The sequence below is a fragment of the Nerophis lumbriciformis genome, linkage group LG14 (genome assembly GCF_033978685.3).
Source record: "Nerophis lumbriciformis linkage group LG14, RoL_Nlum_v2.1, whole genome shotgun sequence".
NCBI lineage: Eukaryota > Metazoa > Chordata > Actinopteri > Syngnathiformes > Syngnathidae > Nerophis > Nerophis lumbriciformis.
In genome coordinates this window covers 5,127,714-5,151,323 of record NC_084561.2, presented here as the reverse complement: position 1 = coordinate 5,151,323, position 23,610 = coordinate 5,127,714, and the positions used below count along the sequence as shown (strand labels likewise).

Sequence of the window (23,610 nt, the reverse complement as noted above, 5' to 3'; positions counted from 1 at the left end):
TATATAATTTAACTTCTACATGCTCTGGGTCAGCAAGGTCTCCACCAGCAACCCCTCTCAAAGTTCCAGGCTTCCGACCAATCACTGGACTAGTTTGGCTTTAGCCCCGCCCACAGACTTTGACGGGCGGGTTTGCCGGATGAATAAATTCATGGAGCGCTGACACATAGGTTCATGTACTAATTATTATTAATTAATAAATAATTAAAACATTTTATTTAAATAACTAAAATATTTAAATAATTTATTAAATAATTGTACTTTTACATTAAATAAATTAATAACCCTTTTAAATTAAATTAAATTAAAATTAAATTAAATTAAATTAAATTAATAACCCTTTTAAATTAAATTAAATTAAATGAATTCATGAAGCGCTGATGCATAGGTTCATGTACTACTTATTATTAATTAATAAATAATTAAAACATTTTATTAAAATAATTAAAATATTTAAATAATTTATTAAATAATTGTACTTTTACATTAAATAAATTAATAACCATTTTAAATTAAATTAAAATTAAATTAAATTAAAATTAAATTAAATTAAATTAATAACCCTTTTAAATTAAATTAAATTAAATGAATTCATGAAGCGCTGACGCATAGGTTCATGCACTAATTATTACTAAGTATTATTTAATTAATAAATAATTAAAATATTTAAATAATTTATCAAATAATTAAAATATTTAAATAATTTATTCAATAATTAAACTATTTAAATAATTTATTAAATAATGAAAACATTTACATAATTTATTAAAATAATACAAATATTTAAATCATGTATTAAATAATTGTACATTTACGTTAAATAAATTAATAACCCTTTTAAAACATTTACGTATTTAATTTCAAATATTATGAATTAATGAAACATTAAAGTAACTATATAAATATATATCTATTTATTTTATTTTGTCCCATTCGACCCGCCACATATTCGCTTGTGCGGTTTTTTTTTTTGTGACTCACTCCCCAACTACCTGTGTCCCACAACAAATCCATTACGTGCACATGCGTCCTGGCCAATTATGCAAATTCGACGATGATGTCATCATGTAAAAAAAAAAAAAAAAAAAAAAAATTAAAAAAGGGTCTCACCTGAGCAAGAAAAGCCGTCCCCATTGAAGCCCTCCTTGCAGGCGCACCTGTAGGATCCCGGCGTGTTCACGCAGTCCGCATTGAGGTTGCAGTTGTGGTCCTCCGCGGCGCACTCGTCCTGGTCTACACACACACACACACACACACACGCACACACACACACACACACACACTCACAAAGTTACCTTCAGTCCATAAAAGGGATAATTCAGTTAAAGTTAAAGTACCAATGATTGTCACACATTTGACCCATCCCCCTTGATCACCCCCTGGGAGGTGAGGGGAGCAGTGAGCAGCACCGGTGGCCACGCCCAGGAATTATCTTTGGTGATTTAACCCCCCAATTCCAACCCTTGATGCTGAGTGCCAAGCAGGGAGGTAATGTGTCCCATTTTTATAGTCTTTGGTATGACTCACAACCTACAATTCCAGCATACTCACCCACACACTTGATGCCGTCTCCCAGCCAGCCGTCCCGACAGCGACACTTGAAGCTCCCGGGGACGTTGATGCAGGCGGCGTGCATGTCGCAGTTATGAGCGCCGACCTCACACTCGTCAATATCTGCAAATGTAAGAATGACTGATGAATAAAAAAGGAGATTTAACTGATGACCAAGGGCAATACTTATTGTAAACAAAGACTAAAAAGTGTCTCCTCGGGGGTGTGGATCTTGGGGCACCCGACGACTGGATTCGAGTCCGATTCCTGGGGTAACGATTCGATTCAGAATCGATTCAAACCGATTCTTGCAATGAATTATTTGGTAAAATAATATCAATGAAACTTTTTAGGGTTAGGGTTAGAAAAGCGGCTTTTGGTTGCATGGAGATGGCCTAAAAACATATTTTAAAATTGTTTATATATACTTAAATAATTGATTGAATTAAAACAATTGATAAAAAAATAACAATATATATATATATATATATAATATATAATATAATATATAGTTAAAGTACCGATGATTGTCACACACACACACTAAGTGTGGCTAAATTAACCTCTGCATTTGACCCATCACCCTTGATCACCCCCTGGGAGGTGAGGGGAGCAGTGAGCAGCAGCGGTGGCCACGCCCGGGAATAATTTTTGGTGATTTAACCCCCAATTACAACCCTTGATGCTGAGTGCCAAGCAGGGAAGTAATGTGTCCCATTTTTATAGTCTTTGGTATGACTCGGCCGGGGTTTGAACTCACGACCTACCGATCTCAGGGCGGACACTCTAACCGCTATATATATATATATATATATATATATATATATATATATATATATATATATATATATATATATATATATATATATATATATATGTATATATGTATGTGTGGGAAAAAAATCACAAGACTATTTCATCTCTACAGGCCTGTTTCATGAGGGGGGGTACCCTCAATCATCAGGAGATTTTAATGGGAGCATTCACATACCATGGTTTATATAGGGCACAGAGTGGGTGGGTACAGGCTGGCGTAGGGGCGTGGTGATTGGCTCATGTGTTACCTAGGAGGTGTTTCCGTCTGTGGCGGCATGCTGTTACAATTTCGCTGCGCTTGTTGAGGGATGACAGGTCTGGACGGTAAATAATAAACAGTTTTTCTTTCAAGCATAGGTTGCATCTTTTGTTACCACTATTGTAAGGTGTGCTGGATGCAAGAATTTGCCATGTTATTGAATATTCAACATTATTGTCTTTGAGGTGTTGAATATTCAATAACATGGCAAATTCTTGCATCCAGCACACCTTACAATAGTGGTAATAAAAGATGCAACCTATGCTTGAAAGAGAAACTGTTTATTATTTACCGTCCAGACCTGTCATCCCTCAACAAGCGCAGCGAAATTGTCACAGCATGCCGCCATAGATGGAAACACCTCCTAGGTAACACATGAGCCAATCACCACGCCCCTAGGCCAGCCTGTACCCACCCACTCTGTGCCCTATATAAACCATGGTATGCGAATGCTCCCATTAAAATCTCCTGATGATTGAGGGTATATATATATATATATATATATATATATATATATATGTATATATATATGAAAGGTATATTAATATTTTACTTATTTTTACCATTTTAACGATTGGGACCTTTTTGGGTCCTCGGGACCTCTAACATTCACAAAAACTGAAAAAGAGCACAAAAAAAAAAAATTTTTAATTAAAATGTTGTGACAATGGATGGATTTGAAGTTAATCCATAGATATTTAAGTGTCGAAAGTAAAAGAAAAAAAAAAGTTATTATATGACTTATTTTTTCAACACTTTAATGATAGGGACCCTTTTGTGTCACCAGGGCTCTAACATTCACTAAAATTGAAAACAGCCATAAAAAAAAAAACTGTTTTGGCAACGGATGGCTCTCAAGTTAATCTATAGATATTTAAGTGTTGGGGAAAAAATAAAATAATAAATGACTTATATTTAACACTCTAATTACTGAGACCCTTTTGATAGGGACACTTTGACATTCATCAACATTTAAAAAAGGCATACAATGTAAAAAAAAAAAAAAAAATGTTATGACAACAGATAGACCTGAAATTGATCTATAGAGTGTTGAAAGTAAAAAATATAAATTAAAAAAAAGATTTATTTTTAAAACTTTGAGCCCCTTTTGCGATCTGTAACATTCACTAAAATTGAAAAAGGGCCTAAAAAAAAATTATTATTTTTTTTTTTAAATGTATGGCCACCGAAATTAAAAATTAAAAAAAAAAAAAAAAAAAATTATGGCCATTGAAATTAATCTATAGATATTTAGGTGTTGAAAGTAAAAATCAATAAATACATGACTTATTTTTGAAAATGTAATGACTGAGACACTTTTGGGTTCCGGGACTTTTAACATTCACCAAAATTGATAAAGGGCCTAAAAAAATAAAAAAATAAAAATAAAAATATGGCCACCGAAAAAAATAAAAATAAAATAATGTATGGCCACCGAAATTAAAAACAAAAAAAATTTACAAAAATAATGTATGGCCACCAAAATTAATCTATAGATATTTAGGTGTTGAAAGTAAAAATCAATAAATACATGACTTATTTTTGAAAATGTAATGACTGAGACACTTTTGGTTCCCCGGGACTTTTAACATTCACCAAAATTGATAAAGGGCCTAAAAAAAAAAAAAAAAAAAAAAAAAAAAAAAAAAAAAAAGGCCACCGAACAAAATAAAAATAAAATAATGTATGGCCACCGAAATTAAAAACAAAAAAAAATTACAAAAATAATGTATGGCCACCGAAATTAATCTATAGATATTTAGGTGTTGAAAGTAAAAATCAATAAATACATGACTTATTTTTTTAAATGTAATGACTGAGACACTTTTGGGTCCCCGGGACTTTTAACATTCACCAAAATTGATAAAGGGCCTAAAAAAAAATAAAAAAAAATAAAAATAAATATGGCCACCGAAAAAAATAAAAATAAAATAATGTATGGCTACCGAAATTAAAAACAAAAAAAAATTACAAAAATAATGTATGGCCACCGAAATTAATCTATAGATATTTAGGTGTTGAAAGTAAAAATCAATAAATACATGACTTATTTTTGAAAATGTAATGACTGAGACACTTTTGGGTCCCCGGGACTTTTAACTTTCACCAAAATTGATAAAGGGGCTAAAAAAATAAAAAATAAAAAATAAATAATAATGCCACCGAAAAAGAAATAAAAAAAATAATGTATGGGCACCGAAATTAAAAACAAGAAAAAAATTACAAAAATAATGTATGGCCACCGAAATTAATCTATAGATATTTAGGTGTTAAAAGTAAAAATCAATAAATACATGACTTATTTTTGAAAATTCAATGACTGAGACACTTTTGGGTCCCCGGGACTTTTAACATTCACCAAAATTGATAAAGGGCCTAAAAAAAATAAATAATAAAAAAAAATAAAATATGGCCACCGAAAAAAATACAAATAAAATAATGTATGGCCACCGAAATTAAAAACAAAAAAAAATTACAAAAATAATGTATGGCCACGGAAATTAATCTATAGATATTTAGGTGTTGAAAGTAAAAATAAATAAATACATGACTTATTTTTGAAAATTCAATGACTGAGACACTTTTGGGTCCCTGGGACTTTTAACATTCACCAAAATTGATAAAGGGCCTAAAAAAAAAAAAAAAAAAAAAAAAAAAAAAATATGGGCACCGAAAAAAATAAAAATAAAATAATGTATGGCCACCGAAATTAAACAAAACAAAAAAAAATTACAAAAATAATGTATGGCCACCGAAATTAATCTATAGATATTTAGGTGTTGAAAGTAAAAATCAATAAATACATGACTTATTTTTGAAAATGTAATGACTGAGACACTTTTGGGTCCCCGGGACTTTTAACATTCACCAAAATTGATAAAGGGCCTAAAAAAATAAAAAAATAAAAATAAAAATATGGCCACCGAAAAAAATAAAAATAAAATAATGTATGGCCACCGAAATTAAAAACAAAAAAATTTTACAAAAATAATGTATGGCCACCAAAATTAATCTATAGATATTTAGGTGTTGAAAGTAAAAATCAATAAATACATGACTTATTTTTAAAAATGTAATGACTGAGACACTTTTGGGTCCCCGGGACTTTTAACATTCACCAAAATTGATAAAGGGCCTAAAAAAAAATTAAAAAAAATAAAAATAAATATGGCCACCGAAAAAAATAAAAATAAAATAATGTATGGCTACCGAAATTAAAAACAAAAAAAAATTACAAAAATAATGTATGGCCACCGAAATTAATCTATAGATATTTAGGTGTTGAAAGTAAAAATCAATAAATACATGACTTATTTTTGAAAATGTAATGACTGAGACACTTTTGGGTCCCCGGGACTTTTAACATTCACCAAAATTGATAAAGGGCGTAAAAAAAAAAAAAAAAAAAAAAAAAAAATATGGCCACCGAAAAAAATAAAAATAGAATAATGTATGGCCACCGAAATTAAAAACAAAACAAAAAATACAAAAATAATGTATGGCCACGGAAATTAATCTATAGATATTTAGGTGTTGAAAGTAAAAATCAATAAATACATGACTTATTTTTTTTAAATGTAATGACTGAGACACTTTTGGGTCCCCGGGACTTTTAACATTCACCAAAATTGATAAAGGGCGTAAAAAAATAATAATAAAAAAATAAAAAATATGGCCACCGAAAAAAATAAAAATAAAATAATGTATGGCCACTGAAATTAAAAACAAAAACAAAAATTACAAAAATAATGTATGGCCACCGAAATTAATCTATAGATATTTAGGTGTTGAAAGTAAAAATAAATAAATACATGACTTATTTTTGAAAATTCAATGACTGAGACACTTTTGGGTCCCCGGGACTTTTAACATTCACCAAAATTTATAAAGGGCCTAAAAAAAAAAAAAATAAATAAAAAAAAATGTGGCCACCGAAAAAAATAAAAATAAAATAATGTATGGCTACCGAAATTAAAAACAAAACAAAAATTACAAAAATAATGTATGGCCACCAAAATTAATCTATAGATATTTAGGTGTTGAAAGTAAAAATCAATAAATACATGACTTATTTTTGAAAATGTAATGACTGAGACACTTTTGGGTCCCCGGGACTTTTAACATTCATCAAAATTGATAAAGGGCCTAAAAAAAATAAAAAAAATTTTTTTTTAAATATGGCCACCGAAAAAAATAAAAATAAAATAATGTATGGCCACCGAAATTAAAAAAAATTAAAAAAAATTCAAAAATAATGTATGGCCACCGAAATTAATCTATAGATATTTAAGTGTTGAAAGTAAGAATCAATAAATACATGACTTATTTTTTTTAATGTAATGACTGAGACACTTTTGGGTCCCCGGGACTTTTAACATTCACCAAAATTGATAAAGGGCCTAAAAAAAATAAATAAAAAAATTAAAAAATATATGGCCACCGGAAAAAGAAAAAAAAAGAAAATAATGTATGGCCACCGAAATTAAAAACAAAACAAAAATTACAAAAATAATATATGGCCACCGAAATTAATCTATAGATATTTAGGTGTTGAAAGTAAAAATCAATAAATACATGACTTATTTTTGAAAATTTAATGACAGACACTTTTGGGTCCCGGGACTTTTAACATTCACCAAAATTGATAAAGGGCCTAAAAAAATAAATTAAATAAAAAATAAATAAAAAATATGGCCACTGAAAAAAATAAAAATAAAATAATGTATGGCCACCGAAATTAAAAACAAAAAAAATTTACAAAAATAATGTATGGCCACCAAAATTAATCCATAGATATTTAGGTGTTGAAAGTAAAAATCAATAAATACATGACTTATTTTTGAAAATGTAATGACTGAGACACTTTTGGGTCCCGGGACTTTTAACATTCACCAAAATTGATAAAGGGCCTAAATTTTTTTAAATTAAATTAAAAAAAATATGGCCACCGAAAAAAATACAAATAAAATAATGTATGGCCACCGAAATTTAAAAAAAAAATTACAAAAATAATGTATGGCCACGGAAATTAATCTATAGATATTTAGGTGTTGAAAATAAAAATAAATAAATACATGACTTATTTTTGAAAATTCAATGACTGAGACACTTTTGTGTCCCCGGGACTTTTAACATTCACCAAAATTGATAAAGGGCCTAAAAAGGAATTAAAAAAAAATTAAAAAAATATGGCCACCGAAAAAAATAAAAATAAAATAATGTATGGCCACCGAAATTAAAAACAAATTTTTTTTACAAAAATAATGTATGGCCACGGAAATTAATCTATAGATATTTAGGTGTTGAAAGTAAAAATCAATAAATACATGACTTATTTTTGAAAATGTAATCACTGAGACACTTTTGGGTGTCCGGGCCTTTTAACATTCACCAAAATTGATAAAGGGCCTAAAAAAAAAATAAAATAAAAAAATATGGCCACCGAAAAAATAAAAAATAAAATAATGTATGGCCACCGAAATTAAAAACAAAAAAAAATTACAAAAATAATGTATGGCCACCGAAATTAATCTATAGATATTTAGGTGTTGAAAGTAAAAATCAATAAATACATGACTTATTTTGGAAAATGTAATGACTGAGACACTTTTGGGTTCCCGGGAATTTTAACATTCACCAAAATTGATAAAGGGCCTAAAAAAAAAAAAAAAAAAAAAAAAAAAAAAAATATTGCCACCGAAAAAAATAAAAATAAAATAATGTATGTCCACCGAAATTAAAAACAAAAGAAAAAATTACAAAAATAATGTATGGCCACCGAAATTAATCTATAGATATTTAGGTGCTGAAAGTAAAAATCAATAAATACATGACTTATTTTTGAAAATGTAATGACTGAGACACTTTTGGGTCCCCGGGACTTTTAACATTCACCAAAATTGATAAAGGGCCTAAAAAAATTTAAATAAAATAAAAAAAAATATGGCCACCGAAAAAAATAAAAATAAAATAATGTATGGCCACCGAAATTTAAAAAAAAAAAAAAATTACAAAAATAATGTATGGCCACCAAAATTAATCAATAGATATTTAGGTGTTGAAAGTAAAAATAAATAAATACATGACTTATTTTTGAAAATTCAATGACTGAGACACTTTTGGGTCCCCGGGACTTTTAACATTCACCAAAATTGAAAAAGATCCTAAAAAAAAAAAAAAAATTAAAAAAATTATGGCCACCAAAAAAATATATAAAATAAATTATGTATGGCCACTGAAAAACAAATAAAAAAAATAATGTATGGCCACCGAAAAACAGATAAAAAAAATTATGTAAGGCCACCGAAAAAAAAAAATAAAAAAAAAAAATTTAAATAATGTATGGCCACCGAAATTAATTTATAGATATTTAGGTGTTGAAAGTAAAAATCAATAAATACATGACTTATTCTAGAAAATTCAATGACTGAGACCCTTTTGGGTCTCCGGGACTTTTAACATTCACCAAAATTGAAAAAGGGCCTAAAAAAAAAATAAAATAAAAAAAAATTATGGACACCGAAAAAAAATAAAATAAATAATGTATGGCCACCAAAAAACAAATAAAAAAAATAATGTATGGCCACCGAAATTAAAAAAAATTAAAAAAATTAAATAATGTATGGCCACTGAAATTAATTTATAGATATTTAGGTGTTGAAAGTAAAAATCAATAAATACATGACTTATTTTTGAAAATTCAATGACTGAGACACTTTTGGGTCCCCGGGACTTTTAACATTCACCAAAATTGAAAAAGAGCCTAAAAAAAAATAAAAAAAAATAAAAAGAATTATGGTCACCGAAAAATAAATAAATAAATAATGTATGGCCACCAAAAAACAAATAAAAAAAATAATGTATGGCCACCAAAAAACAAATAAAAAAAATAATGTATGGCCACCGAAATAAAAAAAAATAAAAAAAATTAAATAATGTATGGCCACCGAAATTAATTTATAGATATTTAGGTGTTGAAAGTAAAAATCAATAAATACATGACTTATTTTTTAAATTCAATGACTAAAACCCTTTTGGCTCCCCGGGACTTTTAACATTCACCAAAATTGAAAAAAGGCCTAAAAAAAATAAATAAATAAAAAATTAAAAAAAATTATGGCCACCGAAAAAAAAAATAAAAAAATGTTTGGCCAGAAACAAAGTGTGAGTTACCTGTGCACCCTGTGGATCCCTTCTTGACAAAGTATCCCAGCTGACAGTGGCAGATGAAGGAGCCCTTGGTGTTCTCACAGTCGCCATGGAGACAGATGTTGGGGTTCAAATCGCACTCGTTCACATCTGTGCACGGGAGTAGTCACGTTATGGACGGACATTTTATTTGATTTGATTTTTTCAGTTTGTCCCTCTCACCGATGCAGGTCCTCATGTCCATGGAGGCCATGAAGCCGTCGTAGCACAAGCAGCGGTATTCCCCGGGAATGTTGGTGCACTGACCTCCGTCGCAGATGTCCGGCGTCTCCTCGCACTCGTCGATGTCTGAGCAACAACAAAAAAAAGGCGTCGGAAACCTTTCCTTTTCGAGGAACGGGCGTGAGGAGGAGGAGGCGCACCTGAGCATGTCCTGAGGTCGGGCATGAGAGCGTAGCCTTCGCTGCAGCTGCACTCGTAGCTCCCCTCCGAGTTGGTGCAGTGGGTCTCACAGCCGCCGTTCATGATGGTGCACTCGTCGATATCTGGAGGAAACGAATTATTACCGGGCCATCCAAATAGCGCTAGTGTCGAAGATCAATAACGTACATCGTATTTGTCTTTTGATATAAGGCTACTCTTCAAATGGGTTACTTTTGTGATTGATGCTGTATTACTACCTTTCTCAAAGGTTTAACCCAAAACATTTCTGTTCACAATCAGATAGAGTTTGTCCCTTTTTTCGTTCCTCCAAGCAGCATAGACTTGCTTATCTGTTACCTTACGTTATTTGAGATCCCAAAATAAGTACTTGAAGTACCTGAGCTTTCTCTGGACATTTCTTTATGGAATAAGAAACAATTCTGAAACACTCGCCCCTTCCTGCTCCATAAACCCAATAGAAGATAATGGCAGATTTCCCCAACTGTTTACAAAGTCCTCCCGGGCGCGCTGAGTAGAAAAAAGTATATATATATATATATATATATATATATATATATATATATATACATATATATACATATATATATATATATATATATATATATATATATATATTTATACTGTATATACAGTATACATATATGTATATATACACTATATGTATACATATATATACATACCCATATATACATATATATACACATATATGCGTGTGTATATATATACATACACATATATACTCTATATACATACATACATACACATATATACACATATACATATATATATATATATATATATATATATACACACTTGTATATACATATACACATATATGCGTGTGTATATATATATATATATATACATACACATATATACTGTATATACATACATACATACACATATATACATATATACATATATATATATACATACACACACATGTAAATACATATATATTATATATGTAAAAACTATTCTGATTCTGATATACATACTGTGTATATATATACATGTTCATACATATATATTATATACATACATATATATTATAAACATACATATATAAATATATATTTATATATATAAATATATAAATAAATAAAGCAAATGTAATTCATTTTTGTACTTTAAACAAATTCATCAAAAATAAATTTTTAAATGTATTTATATATATATATATATATATATATATATAAATATATATATATATATATATATAAATATATATATATATATATATATATACATATATATATATATATATAAATATAAATATATATATATATATAAATACATAAATAAATAAATAATTTTTAAATGTATTTATATATATATATATATATATATACTGTATATATACATACACATATATACTGTATATACATACATACATACACATATATACATATATATATACACACACATGTAAATACATATATATTATATATGTAAAAACTATTCTGATTCTGATATACATACTGTGTATATACATATACATGTTCATACATATATATTATATACATACATATATATTATAAACATACATATATAAATATATATATATATATATATAAATAAATAAAGCAAATGTAATTAATTTTTGTACTTTAAACAAATTCATCGAAAATACATTTTTAAATGTATTTATATATATACATATATACATATATATATATATATATATACATATATATATATATATATATATATATAAATATATATATATATATAAATATATAAATACATAAATAAATAAATAATTTTTAAATGTATTTATATATATATATATATATAAATACATTTAAAAATGTATCTTCGATGAATTTGTTTAATATATATATATATATATATATATATATATATATATATATATATATATATATATATATAAATACATTTAAAAATTTATTTTCAATGAATTTGTTTAAGTACAAAAAAATATTACAATTTGCTTTAAATTAAATTCAATCAATTATATATATATATATATATATATATATATATATATATATATATATATATATATATATATATATATATATATATATACATATATACATTTAAAAATGTATTTTCGATGAATTTGTTTAAAGTACAAAAAAGAATTACATTTGCTTGGAGTAGACATGGAGAAGCTTCTTCCGCCTCCTTTTCAAACGTGTTGAATTGTGCAAAAGTACATGATGTTCATAAATCTTGCTATGGTGAAACTAGTTGGCTGCTCACCCGTCAGTTGTCATCACGCCGGGTTGTGATACCATTTAGTTGTTTGTGTTTCAGTTATGTGGTTTCACCCGTCATCTGTCTTGGGCTAAACTGTACTGTATCATTGTGTTACTTCCTCTAACGTATCAACTAATTGGAGGCTAAATCACACAATCAATTAGGGGTCTTGTTTACGTAAAAAGTATATCAATATATATCACTTTTGCAACACTGGCAGTGTGATTTGAATGAGCGGCGGGCGGGTAAGGCGTGCACTCACCAACACACCCTTGTCGGTCTGGTGTGGCCTGGTAGCCGGTGTCACAGGAGCACTGGTACGTCCCTGGCATGTTGACACACTGACCGTGCTTACACAAGTTGTCGCTCAGCTGGCACTCGTTCACATCTGAAAAGCACGGTTGCCATTGTGCAACGTTAGAAAACACCACACTTTTAACATACGGTACATAGTAGGTATGCAGAATACTACCAACAACAACAAAAATCACGTTTTAATGCGATTCTTTTATGTTTTGCTCTTCTCACCGAGCAGCGGGGGTCTAAAAGTTTGTTTGTGACAGAACACAAAATGACTAAAAAAAAAAAACAGCATTGTTTTGGATGTTTTCTTTTCACTTTGTGTCTCTGCCACAACATTATTCCTCTGCATATTACATGCACATGTGTCATGGCCAATTATGCAAATTAGGCAATAACGTCACCACCCCTTAACCCTAAGAGAGTATGTTTATACATCTTCATGAAAAAAATAATACTATTTCAGTATTATTATTATTATTATTATGCCTGTTTTAGTTTATATACATGTGGGCTAACAAAAAACACCAAATATTATTCACTTCTGTTACGATAAAAAAAAAAGAAAAAAAAAAGCGATTTTGTGAAAATAAAAATATTGATACAAAACCGATCTGATACGATATCCGCAGGAATCACACGTAATTTTATTATTTTGTAGTGTTTTGTTATATTTTTTTAACAAGGTATTTGTTTTTGCTTAAAACTGCTAAGCTAACTCCAGTTATGTTTCAAGGCAAAACTTGCTGATATTTCGTACTTTTTATTTATTTTTTTTAACTTCTGAAACGATACAGACATCGGAGCCTTGAGAATTGGCTGATATCCGTATTGTTACGACACAAATATCAGCACAAGTCATATTTCGAATTTGTAATATTTTGTAGTGTGGAATGAGTCAAACAGAGAACGATGGTTGGTATAAATAATGCTGACCTGTAACATAAGTGGGGGCTCGAATTACATTTGAAAAGAGTGTAACATAAGTGGGGGTCGTCCGATATTTATTATTATTATGCTGTCTTTAAATTGAAGTAAAGAGGTAATTGTTTTTGTCGGTGACGAGTAGTGGCCAAAATAATGAAGTGAAGCTCATTACATAGTAAGTTGAAGGATGCGGACACGTTTGTTACTGGATACTTTCTAATACGCGTCTGCCTTGGAGACTTTGTATGTGGAAGTAAAATGCAACTATAATTAGGTGAAGTTGCATAACTTATAATATATCTCACGGATGTACTTTGTGGACGCCGTAAGTTTTTGCTGTCGTCCAGCATTTTATTTATTTTTACTTTGAAGTTAAAATTGAAGTTAAAGTACCGATATTTGAAAAAAGTGTTACATAATTGGGGATTGTCCGATATTTGAAAAGAGTGTAAAATAAGTGGAAAGAGTGTAAAATAAGTGAAAAGAGTGTAACATAAGTGAAAAGAGTGTAGAATAAGTAAAAAAGTGTAACATAAGTGAAAAGAGTATAAAATAAGTGGGGATCGTCCGATATTTGAAAAGAGTGTAACATAAGTGGGGGCTCGAATTACATTTGAAAAGAGTGTAACATAAGTGGGGGTCGTCCGATATTTATTATTATTATGCTGTCTTTAAATTGAAGTAAAGAGGTAATTTTTTTTGTCGGTGACGACTAGTGGCCAAGATAATGAAGTGAAGCTCATTACATAGTAAGTTGAAGGATGCGGACACGTTTGTTACTGGATACTTTCTAATACGCGTCTGCCTTGGAGGCTTTGTATGTGGAAGTAAAATGCAACTATAATTAGGTGAAGTTGCATAACTTATAATATATCTCACGGATGTACTTTGTGGACGCCGTAAGTTTTTGCTGTCGTCCAGCATTTTATTTATTTTTACTTTGAAGTTAAAATTGAAGTTAAAGTACCGATATTTGAAAAAAGTGTTACATAATTGGGGATTGTCCGATATTTGAAAACAGTGTAAAATAAGTGGAAAGAGTGTAAAATAAGTGAAAAGAGTGTAACATAAGTGAAAAGAGTGTAGAATAAGTAAAAAAGTGTAACATAAGTGAAAAGAGTATAAAATAAGTGGGGATCGTCCGATATTTGAAAAGAGTGTAACATAAGTGGGGGCTCGAATTACATTTGAAAAGAGTGTAACATAAGTGGGGGTCGTCCGATATTTATTATTATTATGCTGTCTTTAAATTGAAGTAAAGAGGTAATTTTTTTTGTCGGTGACGACTAGTGGCCAAGATAATGAAGTGAAGCTCATTACATAGTAAGTTGAAGGATGCGGACACGTTTGTTACTGGATACTTTCTAATACGCGTCTGCCTTGGAGACTTTGTATGTGGAAGTAAAATGCAACTATAATTAGGTGAAGTTGCATAATTTATAATATATCTCACGGATGTACTTTGTGGACGCCGTAAGTTTTTGCTGTCGTCCAGCATTTTATTTATTTTTACTTTGAAGTTAAAATTGAAGTTAAAGTACCGATATTTGAAAAAAGTGTTACATAATTGGGGATTGTCCGATATTTGAAAACAGTGTAAAATAAGTGGAAAGAGTGTAAAATAAGTGAAAAGAGTGTAACATAAGTGAAAAGAGTGTAGAATAAGTAAAAAAGTGTAACATAAGTGAAAAGAGTATAAAATAAGTGGTGATCGTCCGATATTTGAAAAGAGTGTAACATAAGTGGGGGCTCGAATTACATTTGAAAAGAGTGTAACATAAGTGGGGGTCGTCCGATATTTATTATTATTATGCTGTCTTTAAATTGAAGTAAAGAGGTAATTGTTTTTGTCGGTGACGAGTAGTGGCCAAAATAATGAAGTGAAGCTCATTACATAGTAAGTTGAAGGATGCGGACACGTTTGTTACTGGATACTTTCTAATACGCGTCTGCCTTGGAGACTTTGTATGTGGAAGTAAAATGCAACTATAATTAGGTGAAGTTGCGTAACTTATAATATATCTCACGGATGTACTTTGTGGACGCCGTAAGTTTTTGCTGTCGTCCAGCATTTTATTTATTTTTACTTTGAAGTTAAAATTGAAGTTAAAGTACCGATATTTGAAAAAAGTGTTACATAATTGGGGATTGTCCGATATTTGAAAACAGTGTAAAATAAGTGGAAAGAGTGTAAAATAAGTGAAAAGAGTGTAACATAAGTGAAAAGAGTGTAGAATAAGTAAAAAAAGTGTAACATAAGTGAAAAGAGTATAAAATAAGTGGGGATCGTCCGATATTTGAAAAGAGTGTAACATAAGTGGGGGCTCGAATTACATTTGAAAAGAGTGTAACATAAGTGGGGGTCGTCCGATATTTATTATTATTATGCTGTCTTTAAATTGAAGTAAAGAGGTAATTTTTTTTGTCCGTGACGAGTAGTGGCCAAGATAATGAAGTGAAGCTCATTACATAGTAAGTTGAAGGATGCGGACACGTTTGTTACTGGACAATTTCTAATACGCGTCTGCCTTGGAGACTTTGTATGTGGAAGTAAAATGCAACTATAATTAGGTGAAGTTGCGTAATTTATAATATATCTCACGGATGTACTTTGTGGACGCCGTAAGTTTTTGCTGTCGTCCAGCATTTTTTTTTTTTTTTTTTTTACTTTAAAGTTAAAATTGAAGTTAAAGTACCAATGATTGTCACACACACACAATAAGTGTGGTGAAATGTGTCCTCTGCATTTGACCCATCCCCTTGTTCACCGCCTGGGAGGTGAGGTGAGCAGTGAGCAGCAGTGGTGGCTGCGCCCGGGAATCATTTTTTGGTGATTTTTTGGTTGAAAAACACTGGTCTAGTGCAGGTGTACCTAATCAATAACGTGTGTGTGTGTATGTGTGTGTGATGCACCTTCACAAGCGGACCCATCACTACTGAGCGTGTGCCCGGGGGGACATTCACACTCGTAACTGCCCTCCGTGTTGAGACAGGTGCCCCCGCGACACAGCAGGGGGTTTCGCTCGCACTCGTCCACGTCTGAAAAAGTGAGAAAAGTCAGCGCCGCATGGTGGCGGTGGGACCCCCGTGGCGTGGGCAGAATCCTACCCATGCAGTTCTTCATCATCATGAAGCCGCTCTCGTAGCCTTCGAAGCATTCGCACTCGAAGCTGCCGGGCGTGTTGACACAGGTGCCGTGACCGCACAAGTCCGGGGAGATGCGACACTCGTCAATGTCTGACGCACAAACACGGAGAAAGAAAGAGTCCCTTTTATTTTTTGTCCACGTGCCCTCGTTTGATGTCTCTCCGCACCTGTGCAGTTTCTCTCCTCGGCCGTCAGGGCAAAGCCGCCGTTGCAGCGGCACTTGAAACTTCCGATGGTGTTCCGGCACGTTCCGTGACTGCACAGACTCTGGAAGACCTTACATTCATTCACGTCTGTTGGAAAGTGAAGGACAAGTCTTTTACAGTATATCAATTCATATAGTGTAAAAGAAGGGACAAGAGTGTAGAATAAGTGAAAAGAGTGTAAAATAAGTGAAAAAAGTGTAACATAAGTGAAAATAGTGTAAAATAAGTGGGGGTCGTCCGATATTTGAAAAGAGTGTAACATAAGTGGGGGTCGTCCAGGATTTGAAAAGAGTGAAACATAAGGGAAAAGAGTGTAAAATAAGTTAAAAGAGTGCAAAATAAGTGAAAAGAGCGTCAAATAAGTGAAAATAGTGTAGAATAAGTGAAAAGAGTGTAACATAAGTGAAAAGACTGTAAAATAAGTGGGGATCGTCCGATATTTGAAAAGAGTGTAACATAAGTGGGGGTCGTCCAGGATTTAAAAAGAGTGTAACATAAGGGAAAAGACTGTAAAATAAGTTACAAGAGTGCAAAATAAGTGAAAAGAATGTCAAATAAGTGAAAATAGTGTAGAATAAGTGAAAAGAGTGTAACATACATAAGTGAAAAGAGTGTAAAATAAGTGGGGATCGTCCGATATTTGAAAAGAGTGTAACATAAGTGGGGGTCGTCCAGGATTTAAAAAGAGTGTAACATAAGGGAAAAGACTGTAAAATAAGTTAAAAGAGTGCAAAATAAGTGAAAAGAGTGTCAAATAAGTGAAAATAGTGTAGAATAAGTGAAAAGAGTGTAAAATAAGTGAAAAGAGTGCAACATAAGTGAAAAGAGTGGAGAATAAGTAATAAAGTGTAACATAAGTGAAAAGAGTGTAAAATAAGTGGGGATCGTCCGATATATGAAAAGAGTGTAACATAAGTGGGGGCTCGAATTACATTTGAAAAGAGTGTAACATAAGTGGGGGTCGTCCGATATTTGAAAAGAGTGTAACTCAAGTGGGGGTCGTCCGGGATTTGAAAACAGTGAAACATAAGGGAAAAGAGTGTAAAATAAGTTAAAAGAGTGCAAAATAAGTGAAAAGAGCGTCAAATAAGTGAAAATAGTGTAGAATAAGTGAAAAGAGTGTAAAATAAGTGGGGGTCGTCCGATATTTGAAAAAAGTGTTACATAATTGGGGATTGTCCGATATTTGAAAAGAGTGTAAAATAAGTGAAAAGAGTGTAAAGTAAGTGAAAAGAGTGTAACATAAGTGAAAAGAGTGTAGAATAAGTAAAAAGAGTGTAACATAAGTGAAAAGAGTGTAAAATAAGTGGGGATCGTCCGATATTTGAAGAGAGTGTAACATAAGTGAGGGCTCGAATGAAATTTGAAAAGAGTGTAACATAATTGGGGATCGTCCGATTATTGAAAACAGTGTAAGATAAGTGGGGGTCGTCCGATATTTGAAAAGAGTGTAACATAAATGGGGCTCGTCCAGGATTTGAAAAGAGTGTAAAATAAGTGGGGGTTGTCCGATATTTGAAAACAGTATAAAATAAGTGAAAAGAGTGTAAAATAATTGAAAAGAGTGCAAATGAAGTGAAAAGAGTGTAGAATAAGTGAAAAGAGTGTCAAATAAGTGAAAATAGTGTAGAATAAGTGAAAAGATTGTCAAATAAGTGGGGGTCGTCCGATATTTGAAAAAAGTGTAACACAATTGGGGATTGTCCCATATTTGAAAACAGTGTAAAATAAGTGAACAGAGTGTAAAATAAGTGAAAAGAGTGTAACATAAGTGAAAAGAGTGTAGAATAAGTAAAAAGAGTGTAACATAAGTGAAAAGAGTGTAAAATAAGTGGGGATCGTCCGATATTTGAAAAGAGTGTAACATAAGTGGGGGCTCGAATTAAATTTGAAAATAGTGTAACATAAGTGGGGGTCGTCCGATATTTGAAAATAGTGTATCTCAAGTGGGGGTCGTCCGGGATTTGAAAAGAGTGTAAAATGAGTGAAAACAGTGTAAAATAAGTGAAAAAAGTGTAGAATAAGTAAAAAGAGTGCAACATAAGTGAAAAGAGTGTAAAATAAGTGGGGGTCGTCTGGGATTTGAAAAGAGTGTAAAATAAGTGAAAAGAGTGTAAAATAAGTGAAAAAAGTGTAGAATAAGTAAAAAGAGTGCAACATAAGTGAAAAGAGTGTAAAATAAGTGGGGGTCGTCCGATATTTGAAAAAAGTGTTACATAATTGGGGATTGTCCGATATTTGAAAAGAGTGTAAAATAAGTGGAAAGAGTGTAAAATAAGTGAAAAGAGTGTAACATAAGTGAAAAGAGTGTAGAATAAGTAAAAATGTGTAACATAAGTGAAAAGAGTGTAAAATAAGTGGGGATCGTCCGATATTTGAAAAGAGTGTAACATAAGTGGGGGCTCGAATTCAATTTGAAAAGAGTGTAACATAAGTGGGGGTCGTCCGATATTTGAAAATAGTGTAACTCAAGTGGGGGTCGTCCGGGATTTGAAACGAGTCTAACATAAGTGGGGTCGTCCGATAGTTGAAAAGAGTGTAAAATAAGTGAAAACAGTGTAAAATAAGTGAAAAGAGTGTAGAATAAGTAAAAAGAGTGTAACATAAGTGAAAAGAGTGTAAAATAAGTGGGGGTCGTCCGATATTTGACAAAAGTGTTACATAATTGGGGATTGTCCGATATTTGAAAACACTGTAAAATAAGTGGAAATAGTGTAAAATAAGTGAAAAGAGTGTAACATAAGTGAAAAGAGTGTAGAATAAGTAAAAAATAGTGTAACATAAGTGAAAAGAGTGTAGAATAAGTAAAAAGAGTGTAACATAAGTGAAAAGAGTGTAAAATAAGTGGGGATCGTCCGATATTTGAAAAGAGTGTAACATAAGTGGGGGCTCGATTTAAATTTGAAAAGAGTGTAACATAAGTGGGGGTCGTCCGATATTTTCAAATAGTGTAACTCAAGTGGGGGTCGTCCGATATTTGAAAAGAGTGTAAAATAAGTGAAAAGAGTGTAAAATAAGTGAAAAGAGTGTAGAATAAGTAAAAAGAGTGTAACATAAGTGAACAGAGTGTAAAATAAGTGGGGGTCGTCCGATATTTGAAAAAAGTGTTACATAATTGGGGATTGTCCGATATTTGAAAACAGTGTAAAATAAGTGGAAAGAGTGTAAAATAAGTGAAAAGAGTGTAACATAAGTGAAAATAGTGTAGAATAAGTAAAAAAGTGTAACATAAGTGAAAAGAGTGTAAAATAAGTGGGGGTCGTCCGATATTTGAAAAAAGTGTTACATAATTGGGGATTGTCCGATATTTGAAAAGTGTGTAGAATAAGTGAAAAGAGTGTAAAATAAGTGAAAAGAGTGTAACATAGGTGAAAAGAGTGTAGAATAAGTAAAAAAGTGTAACATAAGTGAAAAGAGTGTAAAATAAGTGGGGGTCGTCCGATATTTGAAAAAAGTGTTACATAATTGGGGATTGTCCGATATTTGAAAAGAGTGTAAAATAAGTGAAAAGAGTGTAAAATAAGTGAAAAGAGTGTAACATAGGTGAAAAGAGTGTAGAATAAGTAAAAAAGTGTAACATAAGTGAAAAGAGTGTAAAATTAGTGGGGATCGTCCGATATTTGAAAGGAGTGTAACATAAGTGGGGGCTCGAATTAAATTTGAAAAGAGTGTAGCATAAGTGGGGGTCGTCCGATATTTGAAAATAGTGTAACTCAAGTGGGGGTCGTCCGGGATTTGAAACGAGTCTAACATAAGTGGGGGTCGTCCGATATTTGAAAAGAGTGTAAAATAAGTGAAAAGAGTGTAAAATAAGTGAAAAGAGTGTAACATAAGTGAAAAGAGTGTAAAGTAAGTGGGGGTCGTCCGATATTTGAAAAGAGTGTAACATAAATGAGGGCTCGAATGAAATTTGAAAAGAGTGTAACATAATTGGGTATCGTCCGATTATTGAAAACAGTGTAAGATAAGTGGGGGTGGTCCGATATTTGAAAAGAGTGTAACATAAGTGGGGCTCGTCCGGGATTTGAAATGAGTCTAACATAAGTGGGGGTTGTCCGATATTTGAAAACAGTGTAAAATAAGTGAAAAGAGTGTAAAATAATTGAAAAGAGTACAAATGAAGTGAAAATAGTGTAGAATAAGTGAAAAGAGTGTAACATAAGTGAAAAGAGTGTGAAATAAGTGGGGGTCATCCGCTATTTGAAAAGAGTGTAACATAATTGGGGATTATCCGATATTTGAAAACAATGTAAGATAAGTGGGGATAGTCCTGGTTTTGAAAAGAGTGTAACATAAGTGGGGGTCGTCCGATATTTTAAAATAGTGTAAAATAAGTGAAAAGAGTGTAAAATAAGTGAAAAGAGTGTAACATAAGTGAAAAGAGTGTAGAATAAGTAACAAATTGTGTAAAATAAGTGAAAATAATGTAGAATAAGTGAAAAGAGTGTAAAATAAGTGGGGATCGTCTGATATTTGAAAAGAGTGTAACATAAGTGGGGATTGTCCGATATTTGAAAACAGTGTAAAATAAGTGGGCATCGTCCGGGATTTGAAAAGAGTGTAACATAAGTGGGGGTCGTCCGATATTTGATAAGAGTGTAACATAAGTGGGGCTCGTCTGATATTTGAAAAGAGTGTAACATAAGTGGGAATCGTCTGATATTTGATAAGAGTGTAACATAATTGGGGATTGTCCGATATTTGAAAACAGTGTAACATAAGTGTGGGTCGTTCGATAATTGAAAAGAGTGTAACATAAGTGGGGGTCCTCCGATATTTGAAAAGAGTGTAACATAAGTGGGGGTCGTTCGATATTTGAAAAGAGTGTAACGTAAGTGGGGGTCGTTCGATATTTCAAAAGAGTGTAACATAAGTGGGGGCTCGTCCGGGATTTGAAACGAGTCTAACATACAGTAAGTGGGGGTCGTCCGATATTTGAAAACAGTGTAAAATAAGTGAAAAGAGTGCAAAATAAGTGCAAAGAGTTTAACATAAGTGGGGGTCGTCCGATATTTGAAAAGGTTGTAAAATAAGTGGGGATAGTCTGCTATTAGAACGGGGTGTACCTAACATAAGTGGGGGTCGTCCGGGACCTGAACCAACTGTAGCAGTAAATAAATATGAAATATGAAATGTTACCTTTGTAGAAAGGCCTGCCAGTCAGAATGTCCCTGTTAGCAAAACCAGGTCCTCTGGGACAGATGGCTCTGTACTCGGGCGAGCTGGGTTTGGGACACTCGTCACAGTCCACACCCCAGGCGGCCCCCACAGAGCAGCAGCACATGTCCACTCTGTAGCGCCCGGGCAGCGGCTCGCCGCACTCGTCCTCGTGCCACTTCATGTAGCACTGCTCGCTGCGCATGTCTGACCACAAAACATGAAATATAATCAACTTTAGACGTACAAAAAAAAAACATCGTTCTGATGTCATGTCCGAAGTCTTACCAACGCAGGTTCGTCCCGTGCTGTCCAAAGTCAGACCCTCGGCGCACTCGCAGCGGAAAGAACCCTGGCTGTTCACACAGCGGCCGTTTGTGCACACCCCCGGGAACACCTCACACTCGTTGATGTCTTTACGGGAGAGCATTTTTAGACCCTAGAATGTCAAGTTAGCACCTTCTGACCGTCACACGTACCTTCGCAGACCACACCCTTCATGCGAGCGAATCCTCGGGAACAGGCGGTGTCTACCAGAGCAGGAAAACTTTGTTATTGTCATGCGGTTTTTGTCCTGGGAGCAATAATGTGAGCTTCTTTTTCCGACTCTGGCTAATGGACGATCGTCCTAAACCTCGCAAATGTTCCTTGATCCATCCATCCATCTTCTTCCGCTTATCCGAGGTCGGCAGCCTAAGCAGGGAAGCCCAGACTTCCCTCTCCCTAACCACTTCATCCAGCTCCTTCGGGGGGATCCGGAGGCGTTCCCAGGCCAGCTGGGAGACATAGTCTTCCCAACGTGTCCTGGGTCTTCCCCGTGGCCTCCTACCGGTCGGACGTGCCCTAAACACCTCCCTGGGGAGGCGTTCGGGTGGCATCCTGACCAGATGCCCGAACCACCTCATCTGGCTCCTCTCGATGTGGAGGAGCAGCGGCTTTACTTTGAGCTCCCCCCGGATGGCAGAGCTTCTCACCCTATCTTTAAGGGAGAGCCCCGCCACCCGGCGGAGGAAACTCATTTGGGCCGCTTGCACCCGTGATCTTGTCCTTTCGGTCATAACCCAAAGCTCATGACCATAGGTGAGGATGGGAACGTAGATCGACCGGTAAATTGAGAGCTTTGCCTTCCGGCTCAGCTCCTTCTTCACCACAACGGATCGATACAGCGTCCGCATTACTGAATACGCCGCACCGATCCGCCTGTCGACCTCACCATCCACTCTTCCCTCACTCGTGAACAAGACTCCGAGGTACTTGAACTCCTCAACTTGGGGCAGGGTCTCCTCCCCAACCCGGAGTTGGCACTCCACCCTTTTCCGGGCGAGAACCATGGACTCGGACTTGGAGGTGCTGATTCTCATCCCAGTCGCTTCACACTCGGCTGCGAACCGATCCAGTGAGAGCTGAAGATCCTGGCCAGATGAAGCC

General features: G+C 33.0%; 1 protein-coding gene across 1 annotated transcript in view; it reads right to left on the bottom strand.

Moving 5' to 3' along the window:
- Positions 1-23,610, bottom strand: part of fbn2b (fibrillin 2b) — a 335,304-nt gene that overhangs the window by 72,772 nt on the left and 238,922 nt on the right. Inside the window, exons 22-33 of the mRNA XM_061976207.1 lie at positions 22,662-22,712; positions 22,471-22,596; positions 22,165-22,389; positions 16,987-17,112; positions 16,781-16,909; positions 16,586-16,711; positions 12,708-12,833; positions 10,198-10,320; positions 9,998-10,123; positions 9,800-9,925; positions 1,552-1,674; positions 1,111-1,233 (exon numbers count right to left, since the gene is read on the bottom strand). Of these exons, the coding sequence (XP_061832191.1) occupies positions 1,111-1,233; positions 1,552-1,674; positions 9,800-9,925; positions 9,998-10,123; positions 10,198-10,320; positions 12,708-12,833; positions 16,586-16,711; positions 16,781-16,909; positions 16,987-17,112; positions 22,165-22,389; positions 22,471-22,596; positions 22,662-22,712 (1,530 nt within the window). The remainder of the gene's footprint in view (positions 1-1,110; positions 1,234-1,551; positions 1,675-9,799; positions 9,926-9,997; positions 10,124-10,197; positions 10,321-12,707; positions 12,834-16,585; positions 16,712-16,780; positions 16,910-16,986; positions 17,113-22,164; positions 22,390-22,470; positions 22,597-22,661; positions 22,713-23,610) is intronic.